Below are 22320 nucleotides of genomic sequence, written 5' to 3'. Positions count from 1 at the left end.
ATTGTTTTACCCTTCAAATAAAATGACAATACACTAAATTATCCAAGACTGAATTTGGGATTGCCCTTCTTCTTTTCCTTCTGTTGTTTCCTAATATTTTTTATACAGTACAACAAAATGAGACGCTTTAATTAGCTTTTTATGCTAACCTCATTTGCCAATAAACAAATGTATATACCGTGAAAATGGAAAATCTGCTTCCTATAAAGAGTATAAACATATTCTTCCATCCCAAAAAAATCAGCGTGCAATAACAATACTAGATAAAATCCAAACATCAATTTTACCAGGAATTTTTCAATCTTAGTTTTGCTAAAGAGGAAGATTCTCAAGTTGATGAGAGGAATTTGAAGATTTGAGTTTGCCAATTAATTATATATCCCATAAAAGTGCAATTATTATTCTTTAAGACCAGGAAATGAGCAGCAGAATTTCAATGTTTATAAATTCCTGCTGGCTGGATCAAAGTAGAAAATCACTGATGGAAACATTTCCTCCTACTTGGGTCAATTACAAATACTGTTAGGAAATGGTTTTTTAAAAACATGCTCATTACACTTTTATTTTCTTATTGATTTCTCTGGTGGTATCATCTGCCGCTTGCAGTTGAGAGAACATAAAATATTTACTTTTGATTCATATTTGTTAACTATTATTTAAATGCAATGATTTTTAATTTGTGTCCTATTCCAATGATTCTGTATAGTGTCTTAAAAAAAAAAGAATAGGATTAATTTTCCATGTAGGAGATATGTTCCCCACTTAATTAGCATTTTTGTTGTTGTTAGTGGATGGGATAGAACTTTGGATCATAGGAAAGGAAGAGATATCAGAAATATTCTAGTCCAACCTCTGCTTAAGGCAGGAGACCTTATATCATCTCGGTTGTTATGTCTTGATTGTTCTATTTTTTTTAAACCTCCAGTGATGGAGGACCCACAATTCTTCATGGCTCCCATGGGAGAGTCCAGAATGGGTAGCCCTAGTCTTCTAACTCTAAGGACCGCCTCCCTGTCAATGGTCCCCAGTTCTTCAACTCAGCCCAAGCTGTTTGATTGCTTTTCTGTGAGCTCTAGAGCTTTGAGGAGAAGAAATAGTGTTAGGATTCATAGCTAAACTCCCCGTTACTAGTTTCAACAAGAATGAATTAATAAACCAAAAAGTCTAAGCTCGGCTGACAACATCAGCTGTTCTGTGGAGCTCTCTGTATTTTTCATTCTAACTGGGTGGTTCTGCGGTTGGACCTGATCTTTCTTCCTAAGGTCAATTCCTTGTTTAACTGGGCAGAGGAGTTGGTCTTTCCAGATTTCTGCCCTCGGCCTCTGCACACCATGGAGTAGACCTGCCATACTCTGGACGTGAAGTGGTCCCTCCACCTTTACATCTCCAGAACCACTTCCTTCCAGAAGGCCCAATCCCTGTTTGTCTCCTTTCAGCCATCAACTCTAGGCCACAGGGTTATACCTTCCATAGTGGGGCATTGCTTGCGGGCTTGTATCTCTACTTTGGATACCCAAAAAAATGCAATATCATCTGTACTTGTTGGTGGACCTTGCTACATCCATGCAACACCACTACTGCTTGAGCTGTACTGATTCCTATTAGGAGTAACATTCAAAGTGCTAGTTGTTACCTACATCACCCTTCCTGGCACAGACCAAGTGATCTGCTTTTCTTCCAATTATTTGTATTTGTCCCTGAAATCCCATATCCACCTTTTATAGTTCATCGTTTTCCATCTTTTTGTCATTCTATTTAGCTCCTGTACAATAAAGAAAAGATTAGATGAAGCCTAATCGTGAAAACCATGTACAGTGGTACCTCCTCTACTTAATTCGTTCAGTGACCAGGTTCTAAAGTAGAAAAGTTTGTAAGAAGAAGCAATTTTTCCCAGCGGAATCAATGTAAAAGCAAATAATGCATGCGACTGGGGAAACCACAGGGAAGGTGGAGGCCCTGTTTCCTCCCAGGAGATTCCTAGAGAGGCCCCACAGAGGCTTCTCCCTGCCTTTTCCGGCCCTATTTCCTCCCAGGAGATTCCTAGAGAGGCCCCACAGAGGCTTCTCCCCACCTTTTCCAGCCTGTTTCCTCCCAGGAGATTCCTAGAGAGGCCCCACGGAAGCTTCTCCCTGCCTTTTCCGGATACAATTTCAGAGGCTTGGGTTTGTAAGTGAAAAATGGTTCTTGAGAAGAGGCAAAAAAAATCTTGAACACCTGTTTCTCATCTAGAAAAGTTCGTAAGTAGAGGCGTTTGTAGGTAGAGGTACCACTTTATATTTTTTTTAATTTTAAGCAAGTTCTAAATATATTATACTTCTGTTATTTAGATATCCGTTTCACTCATGTTCATTTTGCACAGGTCCATAATATGTCCCCTTTTAAAAGTGAACTGAAAACAATTAGCAAAATAGCTGTGGATTCTCTCCACCCCTACTCCTTTCCTCAAGCAATGCTAATTCAACTTTTTAACAGTATTATCTATTTTAAACTCCTTTTTTTCTCAATAGGAACGAGCTCGTATCTGTCTGGTCTATTTGCTTCATCAGCTAGGAAACATGGAACATTCTTTCCACCACGTCATTTTGTTGGAGATCAAATACATCACTGACCTCTTCACCAACATCTTGGGTATCCAGAGCAGAGATATTTACCGTATGAGTAACAGTTTCACTGCTGTTGCTAAACATCTTATCCAACAGCTGAAAAATAACACTAGTTCGGAATGCAGGTAAATTCAAACTCCTGATCCTTTTATCCTAAGAATGCAGCATTTTAATATTCGTGATGCTAAAGATGCCATATTTGTATTTAATATATTGGTCCAATTATCAGAGAAACCAGCCTAAAATATTTGGTTGTCAACCATAGGCTGGTGCAAATTTGTGTTCGTTGTTCGCCTTCTGCCGCACGAATCCCAGCGACCGGTGAGGTCCCACAGAGTTGGCCTCCTTAGGGTCCCGTCAACCAAACAATGTTAGTTGGCGGGACCTAGGGGTAGAGCCTTCTCTGTGGGAGCCCCGGCCCTCTGGAATCAACTCTCCCCAGAGATTCGCTCTGCCCCCTCCCTCCTTGCCTTCTGAAAGAGCTTAAAAACTCATCTTTGCCACCAGGCTTGGGACTTTTAGATCTTCCCCTGACCACTGAATGCCTTAAGTATGACTGCTGAATGTTTGGTTAATAAGTTAATTGTTTGGTTAATTTTTTCTTTTAATTGTTTTTAAATTGTAGTATTAATTGGATTACATTATTGTTCTGTTTTTATATATGCTGTGAGCTGGCCCGAGTACTCAGAGAGGGGCTGCATACAAATCCAAATAGGTAGGTAGGTAGGTAGGTAGGTAGGTAGGTAGGTAGGTAGATAGATAGATAGATAGATAGATAGATAGATAGATAGATAGATAGATAGATAGATAAAAGAGTGATCCAGCTGCCACACCTGTCATCACTTTGCTTGCCAGAGTTAATTCAGATGATCTGACTGGATGAGCAGGTTTTCCCTTTTTCCTGGCATAATGTGCACCAGTCTCAAAGGCATCCTACGTTGTTGAGAATACCGTTCTTCAGTGAAAGATATTGGATAGCTAAATAATCCTGCAAGAATCGCTAATAATATTAATACTACTAATAACAATACTACTAATACTAAATAATAATAATAATAATAATAATAATAATAATAATAATAATAATAATAATAATTTGGAAAGGACCTTGGAAGCCTTCTACTCCAACCCCCTGCTTAGGCAGGAAACCCTACACTATTTCAGACAGATGATTATCCCACATCTTCTAAAAACCTTCCAGTGTTGGAGCATTCACAACCTCTGGAGGCAAGCTGTTCCACTGATTAATTGTTCTAACTTAAAACAATTGTTTTAGAAGTGCAGTTCTTCCTAGTTTATCTAAGTATGTCCTAATATAATAATAGATTTGTACTTTGGTATTCAACATTAATTGGTCCCAGGAGGAACGATTGGTACCAAAACAATGAGTACCAAACAAATTTTTCCCATAAGGATTAATGTAACGAGTCATAACGCAGCCGACACTGACAAGGTCTAGCTTGTGTGTTGAGTACCAAACCAATAATGAGTAAGGGGCAACATTTTCAAATGCATTGAGTACCAAATTTGATGAGTTTCAAAGCAGTTGAATACCAAGGTATTACTTTATGAATAAATTACCAAAAGCAAGGTTTCACCCATAAATTATACTCTACCATCAATAATTTTTTATCTTGACATAAACATTCAGTGTCCTAGATACGAATCATTGCTACTAGAAGGAAGCAAGCTACGGATAGAAAGCCATGTGCCACAACAGCACAAGGAAATCAATTTTATTATCATAATTAAAATTACTTTAGGTTTTAAAATTAAATTAAGAATCTGTTTCCTTAATAGGAATTTCCTTTTCAATCATGATACATAGAAAAATAATGTTTTGTTTTATGTAGACTTACTTAATAATTATTGATTCATTGGAATAAACTATTAGTCATTGTTGGCCAGGTATATGATCAAAACATATTGAAATCATTTACCAGTCTTTTTACAGTATTTCAGTTTTTAAGCATTGTTTGAGGCTGCAAGATGTGTTTAAGAGTATCAGTGGAACAGCACTGGCTTATTATCAATATTATTAACATCATTATCTATCAGAGTAGTTGATGTTTTTCAGATTCATATTACTAAATCCATTAAATTTAAGTGAAGGAGAATATTTGGTTTGTAAGTCTCAAAATAAGTCTATTTAAATTGATATGAGTGTAGCAACAAGCCCTAGGCTCCTTGTTTAATATTTAATATCTTAAAATCCCAGAAAATATCTTATTTCATTTTACACTGAGGTTTATTATCAATAATGCAGGATACTAAGCCGTTACTAAGCATAAAGCTGTTCTGTTAGCTCTATGCAGCTTAACCTCATAAATACTTTGGTGAATTTACTCCCCAAAGCAACGTTAAATGATATTCAGAAATTTGACCCTTTAAATTATTACAGCTTATTGTTTTTAAAAACCGCACTGTATATTTCAAACTCAGTTCAAATAATTTCAAGAGCATTTTTATAACTGTTTTAACCATTTTCCTTACATCTGGTGGGATCAGAGGTGGGTTCCTCCCAGTTTGGACCAGTTTACCGGAACTCAGGGGTGAGTAGCAGGCAGGATGGGGTAGAACGCAGTTCCACCAGCAGAAATTTATTTTTGATTTGATTTGATTTGATTTGATTTGATTTGATTTGATTTGATTTGATCTGATCTGATCTGATCTGATCTGATCTGATTTGATTTGATTTGATTTGAATGCCGCCTCTCTCCGAGGACTCGGGGCGGCTCACAACATACATGAAGCTGTGTGCCCAGCACCAGCTGACCATCCCACCCTCCTCCTCCTCCTCGGAAAGCGGCAGGGAGACCAGCACTGACAGGAGTTGCAGGGGGGCCATTTCCTCCCCCCTCTTTTCTCAACAGCTGATTGGCACCCGTTCGCCTAGCTACCCAGCCTGAGGCAGAGACTGACCCAGGAAGGAGAGCACGGTGAACGCGAAGCAAATTGTCACCTCAGAGATCGACACTAGTGAGTCGAGAACTTAACAGTTCACTTGAACGATGATGATCGTTCAAGCCACTCCCAACTGTCACATGGCAGGCAAGCCACTCCTATCCAGTCACTTGACCATCAAGCCACATCCACAAAATAAGCCACACCCACAGTGTGGCAATAAACATTTTGGCTGCCCATTACTACCTGAACTGGTAGCAACCTGCTGGTGATATCACAATGACATCACAGAACCGGATTGGTCAATGCCGATCTATGGAGGCTGCCATCTTTTTTTTTTACTTTTTGGAAAATTTGGGCCGGGCGGGGGATTTTTTCTGATTTTTTACTACTGCATTACCTGATTCCGTGGTTTCTTCCCCAAACCCTCAAAACTTTACCCTTAGACTGTCTAGTGTCAATGTCACTCCATTCCTAAGAGGTTTTAAGGGAGATGCATAAGCGCAACTACATGCCTACCTTCCCTGTCCTAATTTTTCCTTTCATTCGTATCCATTTCATGTATTCATAATTATGTTTATACTTATATTTGTTATCTAATACAAGCCTGATGAAACAAACAAATCTCTAACACGTCCTGCTTTTGGTGAGACAGTCCCGCTTTTTACCAATTGGTCCCGCGTCCCGTGGGGTTTTTAAAAAATCCCAATTTTTTGAAAGACATACCAGCCGGCGGCTTGGACACCAGCTGGAGATTGCGTTGGAGCTGCTTGCTCAGCTTCCACACTGGGGGGCTATGATGGGCGCAAAGGACATTGCAGAGGCCCCCGGCAGTGACGTTGCTGAAGAGGAACTGACACCACTGCTCTTCAGGCTGCCTGGCTCATCGCCGAGCGACCAACACCATGCCCCCTCGCACGGAGAGAGAGAGACAGGATGGGCGAGGCAGCCAGCGAGTCCCGGGCAGCTTCCCATAGAAGCCGAAGAAGCCCATCCTGGCCCTCTTCTTCACCAGGCACTCCTGCTTGCTGGGGGGTTCATCGGCAGTGCGCTGGGTGCTCTGTAGATGTTCCCATCTGGCAGCTGCGTGGAGGAGTTCATCTACCAGGTCCGAGCGTTGTTGGAAGTGCTCCTGACCAACACACTGCTCTGCTTACCGACAGGCCTGGGCAAAATGCTGGTAGGCACTATGGAGAAAGAGAGAGAGAGAGAGATTGGAGGGTTGGAGAAGAGACCAAGCGCGCACCTCTCCACCATTTCAGAGATTTTTCAGGTGTGCTCTCCATCCCAGGCCCCGTCAATGGTAATCTGGTCACCTTAAATTTGCTGCACTTGGACAGGGAGTCACTGCTCACAGTCGCTCATGCCCTCATCACCTCCAGGTTCGATTACTGCAACACTCTCTACATGGGGCTACCTTTGAAAAGTGTTCGGAAACTTCAGATCCTGCAGAATGTGGCCGCGAGAGCTATCGTGGGGCTTCCCAGATTCGCCCACATTTTTACAACACTCCGTGGTCTGCACTGGCTGCCGATCAGTTTCCGGTCACAATTCAAAGTGTTAGTAATGACCTTTAAAGCCCTACATGGCATTGGACCAAAATACCTCCGGAACCGCCTTCTACCACACGAATCCCAGCGGCCAATAAGGTCCCACAGAGTTGGCCTTCTCCAGGTCCTGTCGACCAAACAATGTCGTTTGGCGGGCCCCAGGGGAAGAGCCTTCTCTGTGGCGGCCCCGGCCCTCTGGAACCAACTCCCCCCAGAGATTAGAACGGCCCCCACCCTCCTTGTCTTTCGCAAGTTACTCAAGACCCACCTGTATCACCAGGCATGGGGGAACTAAGACATCTCCCCCAGGCTTTTTATATTTCATGTTTGTTATGTATGTGCTGTATGATTTTTAATTGTTGGGGTTTTTATATATTTTTTATTATTAGATTTGTCCCATTGTTACACTGTTCCTATTACTGTTGTGAGCCACCCCGAGTCTTCGGAGAGGGGCGGCATACAAATCTAATAAATAATAAAATAATAATAATAATGTGGTTCACAATTTTAACTTCATGGAAAACAGCCCCTTTACCACAGGATCTCCTCGACCTATTAAAGTGAGATTTCTGAAGAAATGAAAATAGAAACTATCATCTGCCTGTATCGGTTATTGCACTATTAGGTATAGTAACTGGTGCCATATTATTTGCACTATTATGAATCAGAATTAATCCACAACTTCTCAACCATACTAATTCTAAGTTTGGGAGTGACAGAGTTCACCACACTAGACGTAGACATGGAGAGCTTGTTAGACCCAAAGAAGTACCTTCCATGTGGACGGTTACACTGATTTTGATCAGATACCAGATTTTGAGTTAACAAATATGCTTTGAATATACAGTATATGCATTTCAAGAATAATGTCATTCCTTTAGGAATATTTTTGTACCACAGGAACTGAAGTTTTGTACAGTAATGTAGATCTGAATTCTTTGACATCAGGAATTTTATATATATATCTGATGTAATTAAAACCAAGTTATAATTAAAACCATTCGGCACCAGAATGCCCTGGCCCCTATTTATCTCAACGAGGCAGGTTATTCAGCTTGGAGAGCTTACTTTTGAATGAAAATGAACATGGATATATAATGATTACATCTTAGAAATGAAGCATGGTCAACTTAACAACAAACAGAAAATGCTGATCTACTGAAATGTCCATATCTTGATGCTTGAGAATAACAAGGCGTGCAGTGTTGATTGCTATCATTCCACGTTTGTGTTACTTAATACTTAAATGATTTTTTTTAAAAGGAGAGGCTTGATCTAGCATATCTAATTTGGCTCTTACAGTCCTTGCACCTTTTATTTTTACTTCCTCTGTCCCTAATTAGCACAGTAATTAAGAAATATTTGAACTGTTGGAAATGCACAATGATGTTGTATTTTCTGGAAAGAATCCCATGCAAGATATATAGAGCATTATGTCTCCACGTTTTTAGCAAGATTCTTCTTTGAATTCACTATGAGTATTGGCTCAATAGTCATAGTGAATTCATAGATAGATATTTCACCAGAAGAGCCCTTCACTCCTCCACTCGAAACAGAATATCCTACGAAAATAGACTAACAATCCTGGGCCTAGAAAGTCTAGAACTACGTCGCCTAAAACACGATTTGAGTATTGCCCACAAGATCATATGCTGCAACGTCCTACCAGTCAATGACTACTTCAGCTTCAACCGCAACAACACAAGAGCACGCAACAGATTCAAACTTAATACGAACTGCTCCAAACTTGACTGTAAAAATATGATTTCAACAATCCAGTTATCGAAGCATGGAACTCATTACCGGACTCAATTGTGTCAACCCCTAACCCCATCACTTCTCCCTTAGACTCTCCACGATTGACCTCTCCAGGTTCCTAAGAGGCCAATAAGGGGCGTACGTAAGTGCACTGGTGTGCCTTTCGTCCCCTGTCCAATTGTCTTTCCTTTCTCTCACTTATCATATATATTCTCTTCCTTTCATATATCCTCTCCTCTAAGTTCACTTTTACCCTTATATACCCATGTCTATTTTCTTCCTATGTATTTGTGTATTGGACAAATAAATAAGTAAATAAATAAATAAATAAATAAATAAATAAATAAATAAATAAATAAATAAATAAATAAATAAATAAAATAAATAGCTTGTCGAGAAGGATTAAAATCGCTGCACATGGATATTTTTTTTTTAAAGCATGTTTTGTTTTAATGCAAATGGCTAGAGAAGTAGAACATTAAAGAACAGATACCCACGAAATGTAACATAATGAACCCCAATTATATTAAGCCTTGGAGTTAGTGAATTTATGCAGATCCTGTGTGACTGTCTCTCCTGCATATGCAGAATGGAAGTATTAAATGCAGGTCCACCTTTCCGAATTTATGTTTGTGAAACCTCTTGAGCATAGCCAGGGATGATTACGAAATCTGTTCCAGATTCCACAATGCCCGCGTTTTGGCAGAACAGACTGCATTCATTATACTCTTTGCCAGAAATCTTTGGAATGGAGTCTATTCAGTCTTAATTTTTAAACCAGTAATTAATTTTATTAGTTCAATAAAATTGTGCAATTTATCAGAGCAGTCAATAGATGAGACACATCTCCCAGCTGTGCAAGTATGAAAAGTTAAGCAAAGCATTTCAGATTTGTTGGAGAAGTCATGCTTTTAGGAAAAAGCTTGGCAAGAAAACCATGTTGCTAAGAAGGTCACCATGGATATAGACCAGTCATAGATATTATTGTACCCCCCTAAAGAATCTCTCCAGGGATGAGATATTCTTTTTTTGACAAGAAAATAAAGAATCATATATGCCATGAATCCCACATGTATAATGTTAGCCAAATTGATTGCAAGCCAAGTTCCATATTTTATTGACTGTTAAGCCATAGAGAACAGTGTAATGTATAGTCAAATGTAAAACAAAATGTTCTCTTTAAACCAGCCAGGTGTGACAAACATTTCCTCCTCTGATCGGAGGTGATTTAAGAACTTCAATCAGCACACGTTTTTAGATTTCATTCAGGCTTTTGCTTGTTACAATAACTAAATCTAGAACTAGGACAACATTTGTGCCAAGGTTTCTTTTAAAGAGACTTTCAGGGCAGAAACGCAAATTAAAAATAATGGTTCTAAAAACAAATGCAATTCAGTGTACACAAAGTGTGAAATGTTTGTTCAGTCTATGTGCAGATAATTTCAGTCCAACCATCTGTTGGTTTCTTCTTCAGGGTCTGACTCTTTTGTTATTAAAAAACAAAACAAGTATGCCACCTGATGGGCTCCATCTCACTCTGGGGTCCCCAGGCCCACTGTCAAAACCAGATCTTCAGGGCTTTGTGAAAGAGGTGGAGGGGGGCAATCTTATCTATGTGTGGATTGTTTTGTAGGGAGGGGGCCACCACGGAGAAGGCTCTCTTGATCCAACTAGCTCGATTTCCTTAGGATAGAGCAGTGCTTCCCAACCTTGGCAACTTGAAGACATCTGGACTTCAACTCCCAGAATTCCCCAGCCAGCATTCGCTGGCTGGAGAATTCTGGGAGTTGAAGTCCAAATATCTTCAAGTTGCCAAGGTTGGGAAACACTGTGATAGAGGACCCATAGCATTCCCTGCTCCCCCACTCTTGTAGGTCAGGTAGATGTGACGGGAGGAAAAGAAAGTCCTTCAAATATTTATTTATTTTATTTATTTATTCAATTTTTATGCCGCCCTTCTCCTTAGGCTCAGGGCGGCTTACAACATGTTAGCAATAGCACTTTTTTAACAGAGCTAGGCTATTGCCCCCACAAACCGGGTCCTCATTTTACCCACCTCGGAAGGATGGAGCCGGTGATGAGATTTGAACCGCTGACCTTCAGATCTACAAGTCAGCTTCAGTGGCCTGCAGTACAGCACTCTACCTGGTTCCAAGCCATGCCAGGTCTTTGAAGATAAAAACCCGCATCTTGAATTTGGATCCAGTTGCAAATGTGACATGTGCACATCTAGGCCTGCACAAAACCATGTGGACCAGCAAAAATTAGCTTTTGCACATGCGCAGAAGCAAAATCAACGATGGCAGCGCCCACTGACAGAACTACCTCAGTGACATCACCATCAGTTTACTAACGGTTCTAAAGAACTGGTTAAAACTGGTAGGAACCCACCTCCGGACCACTGTATTTTGAACCAATTGAAGTTTCTGAATATGTTTCAGGGACGGCACATGTAGATTACATTACAGTAGTCAAGACAGGAAAAGACTAGAACTTGAGTGAACACCACATGTAACCCACAATTGCACAAAGGTCTTCCTGGCTACAACGGCCATCATATATCTATACATTTCCATACATATCTCCATACATTCACACATTTCTGTGTCTGTTTTCAAAATCATTTCTGTCAGTCAGCCATTTAATTTTGTCTTTCTACATATGACAGAAGGGATAATTTAATGCCTGTATCTTAACTCCCTTTCCTTTCTAGTGTGCTTGACTGTAAAAAATATGACTTCAGTAACCGAGTTGTTGAAGCGTGGAACTCATTACCGGACTCCATAGTGTCATCCCCAAACCCCCAACACTTTACCCTTAGATTATCTATGGTTGACCTATCCAGATTCCTAAGAGGTCAGTAAGGGGCGAGTACAAGTGCACTAAAGTGCCTTCCGTCCCCTGTCCTATTGCTCTCCTATATCTCCTATTCCTTTCTTCTATTCCTATGTCTCTTCTTCTATTCTTTCATTGCTATGTTCTATTACTATACCTTCTTTTCTATTCTTTCTTAGATATATTTTACTATGAGTATCTCCTCTATAACCTTCATCATGTATTTTACTATGTGTGTATGTATATATATATATACCCACTAAAACCCTCATTGTGTATTGGACAAAATAAATAAATAAAATAAATAAATGTTGGGCTTTTCAAAATAGGTCGCCACTGAAAAATTTTGAGATTTCAAACAAGATGCACAAATAATTTGTGGAATTTGCTGCAACAAGATGGAGTATTAACATAAGCCATTTTCAGATATTCCAGGCACATTTTTGACATTCCAGAGGCAGGAACAAATTAATATTTATGGAGCGTGTAGAAGCCATAGCCTATTTGAACCATTGCACATATAATGTTATTTAGTATAAACTGTTCAGAGCACCATTTCTGATTGTTTTAAATGAATGAGATGCAGCCATGAAATACCTAGATAAGATTTAGAGCTAAACAAGCTGTCGTCTCAAGCTAATATTACATTATATATCTTTTTATATTAATTAATGTGTACTCTTTTTGCTGAAAATTGTAGTATGCAAAACATATCCACCCACAAAGTAAATAATAACGTTTAGGAAATAACTGTTAGATATAGTCACTCATGGTCACTCATGCGCTCATCACCTCGAGGCTTGACTACTGTAACGCTCTCTACATGGGGCTACCTTTGAGAAATGTTCGGAAACTTCAGATCGTGCAGAATGCAGCTGCGAGAGCAATCATGGGCTTTCCCAAATATGCCCATGTTACACCAACACTCCGCAGTCTGCATTGGTTGCCGATCAGTTTCCGGTCACAATTCAAAGTGTTGGTTATGACCTATAAAGCCCTTCATGGCACCGGACCAGATTTCCTCAGGGACCGCCTTCTGCTGCACGAATCCCAGCGACCAGTTAGGTCCCACAGAGTGGATCTTCTCCGGCTCCCGTCAACTAAGCAATGTCGCCTGGCGGTATCCAGGGGAAGAGCCTTCTCTGTGGCGTCCCCGGCCCTCTGGAACCAACTCCCCCCAGAGATTAGAACTGCCCCCACCCTCCTTGCCTTTCGTAAACAACTTAAAACCCACCTCTGCCGCCAGTCATGGGGGAATTGAGATCCTCTTTCCCCCTAGTCCTTTACAATTCTATGCATGGTATGTCTGTATGTATGTTTGGTTTTTATATTAATGGATTTTTAATCATTTCTAATACCAAATTACTATTGTACACTGTTTTATTGTCACTGTTAGCCGCCCCGAGTCTCCGGAGAGGGACTGCATACAAATCCAATAGATAGATAGATAGATAGATAGATAGATAGATAGATAGATAGATAGATAGATAGATAGATAGATAGATAGATAGATAGTCAGGAGTGGGATTGAAAAGTTTTAGTAATTGGTTCTCTGCCCATTGCTGGGTGGGCATGGTTTTCTGCACCACGTTGGGGTGTTTTCACCCTCCGCAGACTCCGGAAGCTTTCCTTGAGCTTCAGGGAGGTTGAAAATGGCCTCCCCTGGGCTCCAGAGGGTTTCCAGAGACTGGAAACAGGCCCATTTCCAGACCGCTGGAACTTCTGATAGGCCCATTGTTCACCCTCCCCAGGCTCTAAAAGCTTTCCTGAAGCCTCTGGGGGGGGGGGGCGAAAACGGTCTTCCCTAGGCTCCAGAGGCCCTCCGGACTCCAGAAATGGGCTCATTTCTGGACTTCTGGTATTTCTGGTGGTCCCAATTTTTACCTTCCACAGGCTCCAGTGGCTTTCCGTGAGCTTCAGGGAGGTTGAAAATCTCCTCCCCGGGCTACCAAAGGCCTCCGAAGGCTGCAAATGGGCCCATTTCCAGATTTCCAATACTTCCTTAAGGCCCATTTTTCCCTCTCTCAGAGCCTTCACATGGCCTCTGCACTTACCATGGATCCAAAATGGGTCATGTGGAAACTCTTGGGAGGGGCAATGAGCAGGGTCAGCCAGTCCTTGCAACTACCAGTTCAGCAAATCACATGTAAAATTAACATCCGCTTAACCCAAACCTGTCCAAAATGGCTGAATCCCACCCCTGGATATAGTGGATATTATTATAGTCAACAATTGCAGAATGCAAAAAAAAATAATATATCACTTTTTTCACTTTTCAAATAATCATTCTTTGAACGAATTTGGCTAAAGATGCACTAGGAATGACATGCATGTCTATAAGATTTAGATATACTGGCATGTCTGTGAGATTTAGAGATTTTCATTTTAAAAAATGCTATTTCTTACAAAAACATAGCTTTTAATCCCCAGATTTTTTCCCTCTTTAATAGAAGATATTGCTTGACACAGAATCTCCTTCACAGGGGAAATCTATTAAAATCTATTATGATTGGGGATGAAAAGGATAAAATACTTCAAGTTAAAATTACAACTTTGGAGAGAAAATAAATATCGCCAAGTATGTAGATAGAGTTGCTTGGTTCCTAAAGAAGACTTGAGGTTTAACGGTTATAACAAATATCTGGTTTAATAAAAACTATTAGCACTGTTGCATGCCGATCAGGTTTTGTGCGTTTGTGTGTCGACATGTGTGTGTGTATAAAGTAACATTTCCATGAACAGCCAAGTTGCATAGTACCAGTGGGCATCAGGCATTTAATTGTATCCAGACTTCTTGTCAGTAACTCAGATCTGGATAAAATCGGTTTGAGTTATTTGTTTAACCTATTTTACTGTTCCAAACTATTGAGAGACAGTGAGAGGGGGAGAGCGAGAAAACGAGGGAGAGAGAGAAAGAAATAGAAAGGAAACAAAATCCTATGTAGAATTGAAGAAACAAAAAACCCCAGAAAATGTTGATTTGAGAAAGTTCAGAAACAAAAATTACTTCTTTTAAACATTATAACAAGAATTGTTTTTCCAATGTGGATGTGTTCAAAGAGGTTTTAAAGGAACAAGAACCCCAGGAGAAAATTACCCTTTTTTCTGTAAGCACATGCATACTGATAAAGACTAAAAAATTGGGTATGTAATCACGCATGTCAAAGAAAATTCAATAAGTGTAAACGAATGGCATGACTGTATCCAGTGATGATAAGAACTGACCAGCCACAATACTGTCTTTATGAGTCCAGGAAATTTAATTAAGATAAGTATTTGTATGCAAAGCACAGAAAAACAGAAGGAAAGGAAGAATAAATATTGATTAAGAATTAACTAATTGTAAGGCTCTTCTCCTGGAGCCTGTCATTTACTTTCCTTATGGCATCTTCAGCATACTTCTCCTCCTGGACAGTTGCTAACAATTTGACAAAAACAGTCCCATAAATAAATCAGCCCTACACCTTGAAGGATTGTATGTAAAGGTAGTTCCTGGCTTTGAGTTGGCCTTGAATTGTGCAATAATTACACCTGGAAGCACACCAGAAGACAATGCAGCTTGTCCTTCAATAACATCACATAAGCAGAATAACTAGTGCAATTAACTGCCTATGCCACCTCATTCTGCACAAGTTGTATTGTGGTTAGCTCTGGCCCAGCTCCTGCCCCAAGGACTGTGGGTGTGGGGGAGACATCCACATACTGCAGGCCTGTTTTACCCCTGGTGGAATCTGATGATGAAGGCTCCTCTGACCAAGAAGACATGAGTGACAGGGAGGAGGAGAGTGTGGCAGACAGCTCAGAAGGAGATCAATTATCTAGCTCCTCCTTGGATTCAGAACAAGAGTTAATGATACAGCCACGCATGCGGAGAGCGATGCATAGGCAACAACAACTGAGAGATTATTATCAAAGAAAATGAGGCCACCTGTGGTTGGGTGGGGCTGTGGTTATTAGTGAGGCTGCTATAAAGAGCAGCCTGTGGGTTTGGCCATTGTGGAGGATTATCTGATCGTTGTGTTTCATGACTGCGTTACTAACTTTGACTTTTTGTGTGCTGATTTTTCCCTGCTTTGAAACTAAACCAGAGCAAAGTGTGTTTCACTTTGTGAAAGAAGAAGGACTGTGAATTGCCTCACAGCTGCAAGCTAAGTATCACAGGACTGATAAGGGACTTGTATAAATTACCAGTTTGTTTGGAGACGAGTGCTCTTTGCTATACCAAAAGAGGGCTTAGTTTAAGTGAATTTTCATTATAAAGAACATTGTTTTGAATTTTCAAACGTGTGTGTGTCTGAAATTTGTGCCTGTGAATTTTTGGGAGGATTCTACCAGAGAGCCCGACAGAACAAGTTGAAACTTCTGAGTGATTTTCAAGGAGAGCCCTATGTGGAATGCATTGCAAACTTCGGCAGCTCCTATATCCTTGATAGGGGAAAATGGAGTGAGTAGCGGCAATTCCCCCTTGGCTGTGTAATATATTTATAATGAAATGTGTAGGGAATTCATGTAGTAATAATAGAGAGACACAGTACATTGGTTGGAAACATAAAAATATACTGTATGTGTATTTACTTGACATTCATATCAAGTATTTAGATGAGAAATAGAGCAAAGACAAATGTTATATTGATTATGAGCTGCAACAAAGCATATAAAACTGGAGCAAATGAATGAATTAATGCATTTTGGATAGATGATTACATAAGATGGAAAAACTGCAAAATTTTAGAGTGTGCAAATTCTGATAGTTGGTAGATAGTGAGTAGTATGCAACGTTTTGACAGGGATGAATATTTGATAAAAAATTTTAAAGTTATTGTATATAAGAACATGTTTCTGCCTGCTTTGATATATATTTGGAGAAACAAAATAAGTAATCTGTAGTTTGAACCAAACTACCATTGATTACTCTGACATCTCTAGCCCTTACATGAGACCTCCCTCCTTTTTTCATATCCCTCCCGCTGTTTTCACCTCTGCTTTCACTTTTCCCATTATATTGCAAATCCTCAGACAGGGTTGGTTTTTTTTAAAGGTCCTTTCTTTTTATAAAAGGCAGAGCAGCTTCACAAATGGAATGGCAACAGGGCATCTGCAGGCATTTGCCCCTAGTGCATATAAGTGTAAATATAATTATTTATATATCAAGCAGATTCTGCACTTAATGCTGTAAAAAGAGAGAGAGAGAGAGAGAGAGGCATGAGAGAGAGAACACGCAAGCACCCAACAGATACAAACTTAAAATAAACCGCTCTAAACTCGAATGCAGGAAATACAACTTATTAACTGAGTAGTTCATGCATGGAACTCACTATCTGACTCTGTAATATCATCACCTAACCCCCCAAACTTTTCCCTTAGACTATCTACTGTTGACCTCTCCCAATTCCTAAGAGGTCAGTAAGGGGCGTGCATAAGTGCACCAGCGTGCCTTCCATTCCCTGTCCTAATATTTCTCTCTTACTAGTATCATGTATAAAAACATTATTATATCTTTGATAGAACTTTCTTCCATATGTGGTGGTCCTGCCCTAAAATCCAAAAAATTTGGGAAACAATTTACAAATGGTTAAAGGAAATCACGAAGGAGGAAATAGAGTACTCACCGGAGGGGATGCTCCTCAGAATTTGGAAAAAATCTTACTTGAAACAAACCCTTTTTTTAGTGACTCACATAAATACAGCTACAAGAATTGCAATTGCGCAAACATGGAAGAACAAACAGACCCCCAATATAAATTTAATAATAGAAAAAATATATACATGTGCAGAAATGGATAAATTGACAAACCTACTTAAGGGAAACAGAATCAACGAAACTAAAAGCATGTGGAACAATTGGCACGAGTGGATTCAAAGCAAAAGATTTGTATAACCTTATACAAAATAGCAGTACAAACCTTAAAAAAAAATGAAAATACCATTTGAATGTTTTTACCCTGTTTTGCATTGCATAGTATTAAGTTAATATTATCCATATAACAACTGTAACCGGTAAAAAAGTTGGATAAGACCTGTAAACTGTATAAACAAATTGTGATATATGTATCTATAAAACAATAAAAAGATTTACAAAAAAACAAAACATTATTATATCTTTGTATACCACCAATATGTACTTGACAAAACAAATAAATAAAATAAAATAAATAGATTTTAATCAATCTACTTAATATTAAAAAGACAACTCCATATCTGGGCATAGGACAGGTAAGTCTTTAATTTTTTAATCCACAAGTCATATTTATTTATTTATTTTTCAATATAGAAATCAATAAACTTTTTTTAACAGTACTGTCATATATACCATACAGTTATTTCCATTTATTTCTATTCATCTTTATTCCTCTGCTTTAACCAATTATACCACTCATTCCACAACTCATAAAATTCTGTTTCCTCTTTGCCTGCCATTCCCCAAGTGAGCCTATACATCTCTGCACATTCAAGTATTTTATGTATAATCCTTTCATCACATGGTGTATTTTCAAATCACCAGTACTGAGCGTATACGATTCTTGCTGCTGTTCTTCTTTAGAATAAGTGGACTGCTCTTTCCCCTGAAATAACCATTTTGGAGACAGATCTGAATTAAGTTCCTAGGCCAATGATAGCGAATCGTTTTTTTCTTCCGGTTCCAAAAAGCATCATGTGCACTACCGTGTTTCCCCGATAGTAAGACAGTGTCTTACTTTCTTTTTACCCCCAAAAGCCCCACTAGGTCTTACTTTCGGGGTATGTCTTACATACACCCCCCCCGCCGTTTCCCGCCTCCACTCACCAAATTGACAGGGTGAAGTCGGGAAGACCCAGGGAAGGTTTCTTCGGCCGCCCAGCAGCTGATCTGCTCGGCAGCGCGGCAGCAGCCCTGGCGGCGGTTCCCTCCGCTTTGACGGCGCTGGTCCGCTCGCTCGTCCCCCGCAACCGACCCGCTTCCCCGACACGCGTCTGGAGGGGAGGAGCCGCTCTGCGCAGTTGGGCAGCCCTGCCTGCCGGAAAGGAGGCGGGCGAAGGAGGGCGCAGTTCCGCCCGCCCGCTCGGCTCGCTTCTACAACTTCAGACCAGCGCCGTCCTTTGCCTCGCATTTCTGGGTTGGCGAGCCTGGATTGTTTTTCCTGCGAGTGCTGGTCCCCGCTAAGCCTTCTGCGCCTGACTCGGCGAGGCGAGAGGGAAGAAGGAGAAGCGCAAGTGGATGCGGAGCGCCCGGGAGGCATTTATCCGTCCTTCGCTCCGCATCCACTTGCGCTTCTCCTTCTTCCCTCTCGCCTCGCCGAGTCAGGCGCAGAAGGCTTAGCGGGGACCAGCACTCGCAGGAAAAACAATCCAGGCTCGCCAACCCGGAAATGCGAGGCGAAGGACGGCGCTGGTCCGAAGTTGTAGAAGTGAGCCGAGCGGGCGGCCGGAGCTGCGCCTTCCTTCGCCCGCCTCCTTTCCGGCAGGCAGGGCTGCCCAACTGCGCAGAGCGGCTCCTCCCCTCCAGACGCGTGTCGGGGGAAACGGGTCGGTTGCGGGGACGAGCAAGCGGACCAGCGCCATCAAAGCAGAGGGAACCGCCGCCAGGGCGCCGCGAACTGCTCCAACGCCTCCCTCGCTTTTAGTACCGTGTTTCCCCGAAAGTAAGACATATGTCTTACTTTCGGGGTATGGCTTATATTAGCCGACCCCCCTGAAACCCCCCATATGTCTTACAATCGGGGGGGTCTTACTATCGGGGAAACACGGTATCACACATGCATGAGTTCCCCCACCCATAATTCAATGCCTGGGGAGGGTGAAAACAGCTTCCCCTGCCCCCCCCGGGGGCACTCTGGGAGCTGGAAATGGCCTGTTTCCCAACTTCTGGTGAGTCCAGTAGGCTTGTGTTTTGCCATCCCCAGGCTCCAAAGGCTTCCCTGCAGCCAGAGGAAGGTAAAAATGCCCATCCCCATCCCCCTGAAGGCTCTCTGGAAGCCAAAAAGGCCCTTCCAGAGCCTCTGTGCAAGCCAAAAATCAGCTGGCCGGCACACACTTGCACATTAGAGTTGTTGTCAGGCATGGGGGAATTGAGATATACGTTCCCCCTAGGCCTATACAATTTATGCATGGTATGTTTGTGTGTATCTTTGGTTTTTGATAAGGGTTTTTAGTAATTTAAATATTAGATTTGTTATATGCTGTTTTTATTATTGTTGTTAGCCGCCCTGAGTCTACGGAGAGGGGCGGCATGCAAATCAAATCAAATTAATTAATTAATTCTGGGAGTTGAACTGCCCAAATCATAGAAGAGCCAACTTTGCCTACCCCTAAGCTATTTTGCCTTCATTCCCAAACTTTTAATCTGTTCCTTTGTTTTCACTGCAGGTCCCAAAGTTTAGTAGTGCATGCTGGTCATATGAAGGACATCCATGGAGACAGCAAAGGAGAATGGGAGAATGGAGATGTTACAGATAGCATCTCTTTCACTGATATGTATTTGAGCCAAGAAACCGACAAATTGCCTTCCAGTGCAATCTCTGAAGAGTCCCAGCTGGAACAATCCTCACTTTCACGCCCAAGTATCAAATGTTCAGAACCAGAGAATCTGCCAGAACCTGTTAAAGAAAACTGCCAGGAAGAGAACCCAACGGTCATAAAGAATCCCACGGAGCATCAAGATAAGCTTTACGTTCACTTAAAAGAAAATCTCTCTAAAGTGAAAGCATATGTCATGGAGATGGGGAAGAAAATTCCATTCCCAGACGAGTGTCTTATAGAAGGTAAGTGATCTCGAATTTTGAAAAGAAAAAGAAAAACAAACCTGGTGTATTTTAAAGGGGAAAAAAGAATCTTAAGAGATTCATCCAAGCCACTAAACAGCCCTCTCTAAGCATCAACATTTTAAACTTGTTGAAACATGTTTTTACACATTGATCCCAGGATAATAAGTAGTTTCCACACTTCAATGTCCTTAGCCTTATGGACCAATTGATGTTGCATTTTCCTGATTTCTGAAGTGTCCCATCAATTCCTTACAATGTTCCAATCAGAGTATTCTGAATATCTTGGAGACATCTGTGCCAGGGGTGAAAGGCTATCTGAAAGGCTTCAATTACCAGCGATGGTCTGTTTGCCTGTTGTCTACTCATCACTCACTTGCCACACAACTGTTTGTCCCTTTAAGGAAGCTGCGGCTTGCCCCAGGCACACAATCACTCTACCATCTGATCACTTCCTATCATTGTCATTCCACCAACTGGTCAGCAAAGCCACAAGCCTGCACAAGTCCAAAAGAGCTAGGCAAGACTGAGAGACCACAAAGCCACAGATAAGACCACTGCAAATATATCTCCAGGACCGCCTTCTGCCGCATGAATCCCAGCGGCCGGTTAGGTCCCACAGAGTTGGTCTTCTCCGCGTTCCGTCAACTAAACAATGTCGTCTGGCGGGACCCAGGGGAAGAGCCTTCTCTGTGGTGGCTCCGACCCTCTGGAATCAGCTCCCTCCAGATATTAGAACTGCCCCTACCCTCCTTGCCTTTCGTAAACTCCTTAAAACCCACCTTTGTCGTCAAGCGTGGGGGAACTGAGATATCTCCCCCTGCCTATGTAGTTTTTGTGCATGATATGACTGTATGTATGTTTTTTATATTGGGGTCCCTTGCTTTTAGATTTTTAAATGTACAATTGTTATTTTAGATTCTAATTATTAGATTTGTCATTATATATTGTTTTTATCACTGTTGTGAGCCGCCCCGAGTCTGCGGAGAGGGGCGGCATACAAATCAAATCAAATCAAATCAAATCAAATCAAATAAATAAATAAATAAATAAATAAATAAATAAATAAATAAATAAATAAATCTGGGAAAGCCCCCCCCCCCCCCCAACCCCAACTCCACAATAATTCCTAGAAATACTGCGACAGTGGTCTGTAGAGATTCTCAGATCCAGGTCATGTATAAAACCACTAATTAATAATCACTTTTTTAATGCTGACATCCTGCCAACAAAGGTTCCTTTGAAAAGCCCAAAGGTGTACAGTTGCTTTTTCAGGAGGTAACTGGACTTTCTTGTCTTTTATTTTGAACACGTTTTGCTTCTTGGGTGAGAAGCAAAACGTCTCCAAAAGAACAAACAAGAAATAGCAATAGCATTTAGACTTACGTACCGCTTCATAGTGCTTTTACAGCCCTCTCTAAGCAGTTTACAGAATCAGCATATTGCCCCCAACAAACTGGGTCCTCATTTTACCCACCTTGGAAGGATGGAAGGCTGAGTCAACCTTGAACCAGTGGTGAGATTTGAACTGCTGAACTAGAGCTAGCACTTAGCTGTAGTAGCCTGCAGTGCTGCATTCTAACTACTGTGCCACCGGCTCTTCAGAAGCCCAATTGCCTCCTGAAAAAGCAACTTTGGGATGCTGATGCCACCTGCACCCAGTCCCATCCACCATCTTGATATCCTAAGTTGGTTTAGTCTAAGACAAGGATAAGCAAAGTTGGCTCTTCTATGACTTGTGGACTTCAACTCCCAGAATTCCTGAGCTAGCACGATTGGCTCAGGAATTCTGGGAGTTGAAGTCCACAAGTCATAGAAGAGCCAACTTTGTTTCCCCCTGGTTTAGGAGAAGGAAAGGCTTTCTGCAACTACTTTCCAACATGTCTTCAGCTTCTGAACAACTTTATATAAATATTTTAAATACATAAAACT

The 22320-nt window shown here is 41.1% G+C and overlaps 1 protein-coding gene across 5 annotated transcripts in view; it reads left to right on the top strand.

Moving 5' to 3' along the window:
- Positions 1–22320, top strand: part of VEPH1 (ventricular zone expressed PH domain containing 1) — a 181809-nt gene that overhangs the window by 92115 nt on the left and 67374 nt on the right. For all 5 annotated transcript variants that reach the window (XR_011559233.1, XM_070753507.1, XM_070753508.1 and 2 more), the window contains 2 exons: positions 2508–2728; positions 19994–20388. Coding sequence is in view for 4 of the 5 variants with exons in the window: in XM_070753507.1 (XP_070609608.1) it covers positions 2508–2728; positions 19994–20388 (616 nt within the window). In the remaining variant the exon portion in view is untranslated. The remainder of the gene's footprint in view (positions 1–2507; positions 2729–19993; positions 20389–22320) is intronic.

The sequence above is a fragment of the Erythrolamprus reginae genome, chromosome 5, assembly GCF_031021105.1.
Source record: "Erythrolamprus reginae isolate rEryReg1 chromosome 5, rEryReg1.hap1, whole genome shotgun sequence".
Lineage (NCBI taxonomy): Eukaryota > Metazoa > Chordata > Lepidosauria > Squamata > Dipsadidae > Erythrolamprus > Erythrolamprus reginae.
This window is presented reverse-complemented; position numbering and strand designations above follow the sequence as displayed.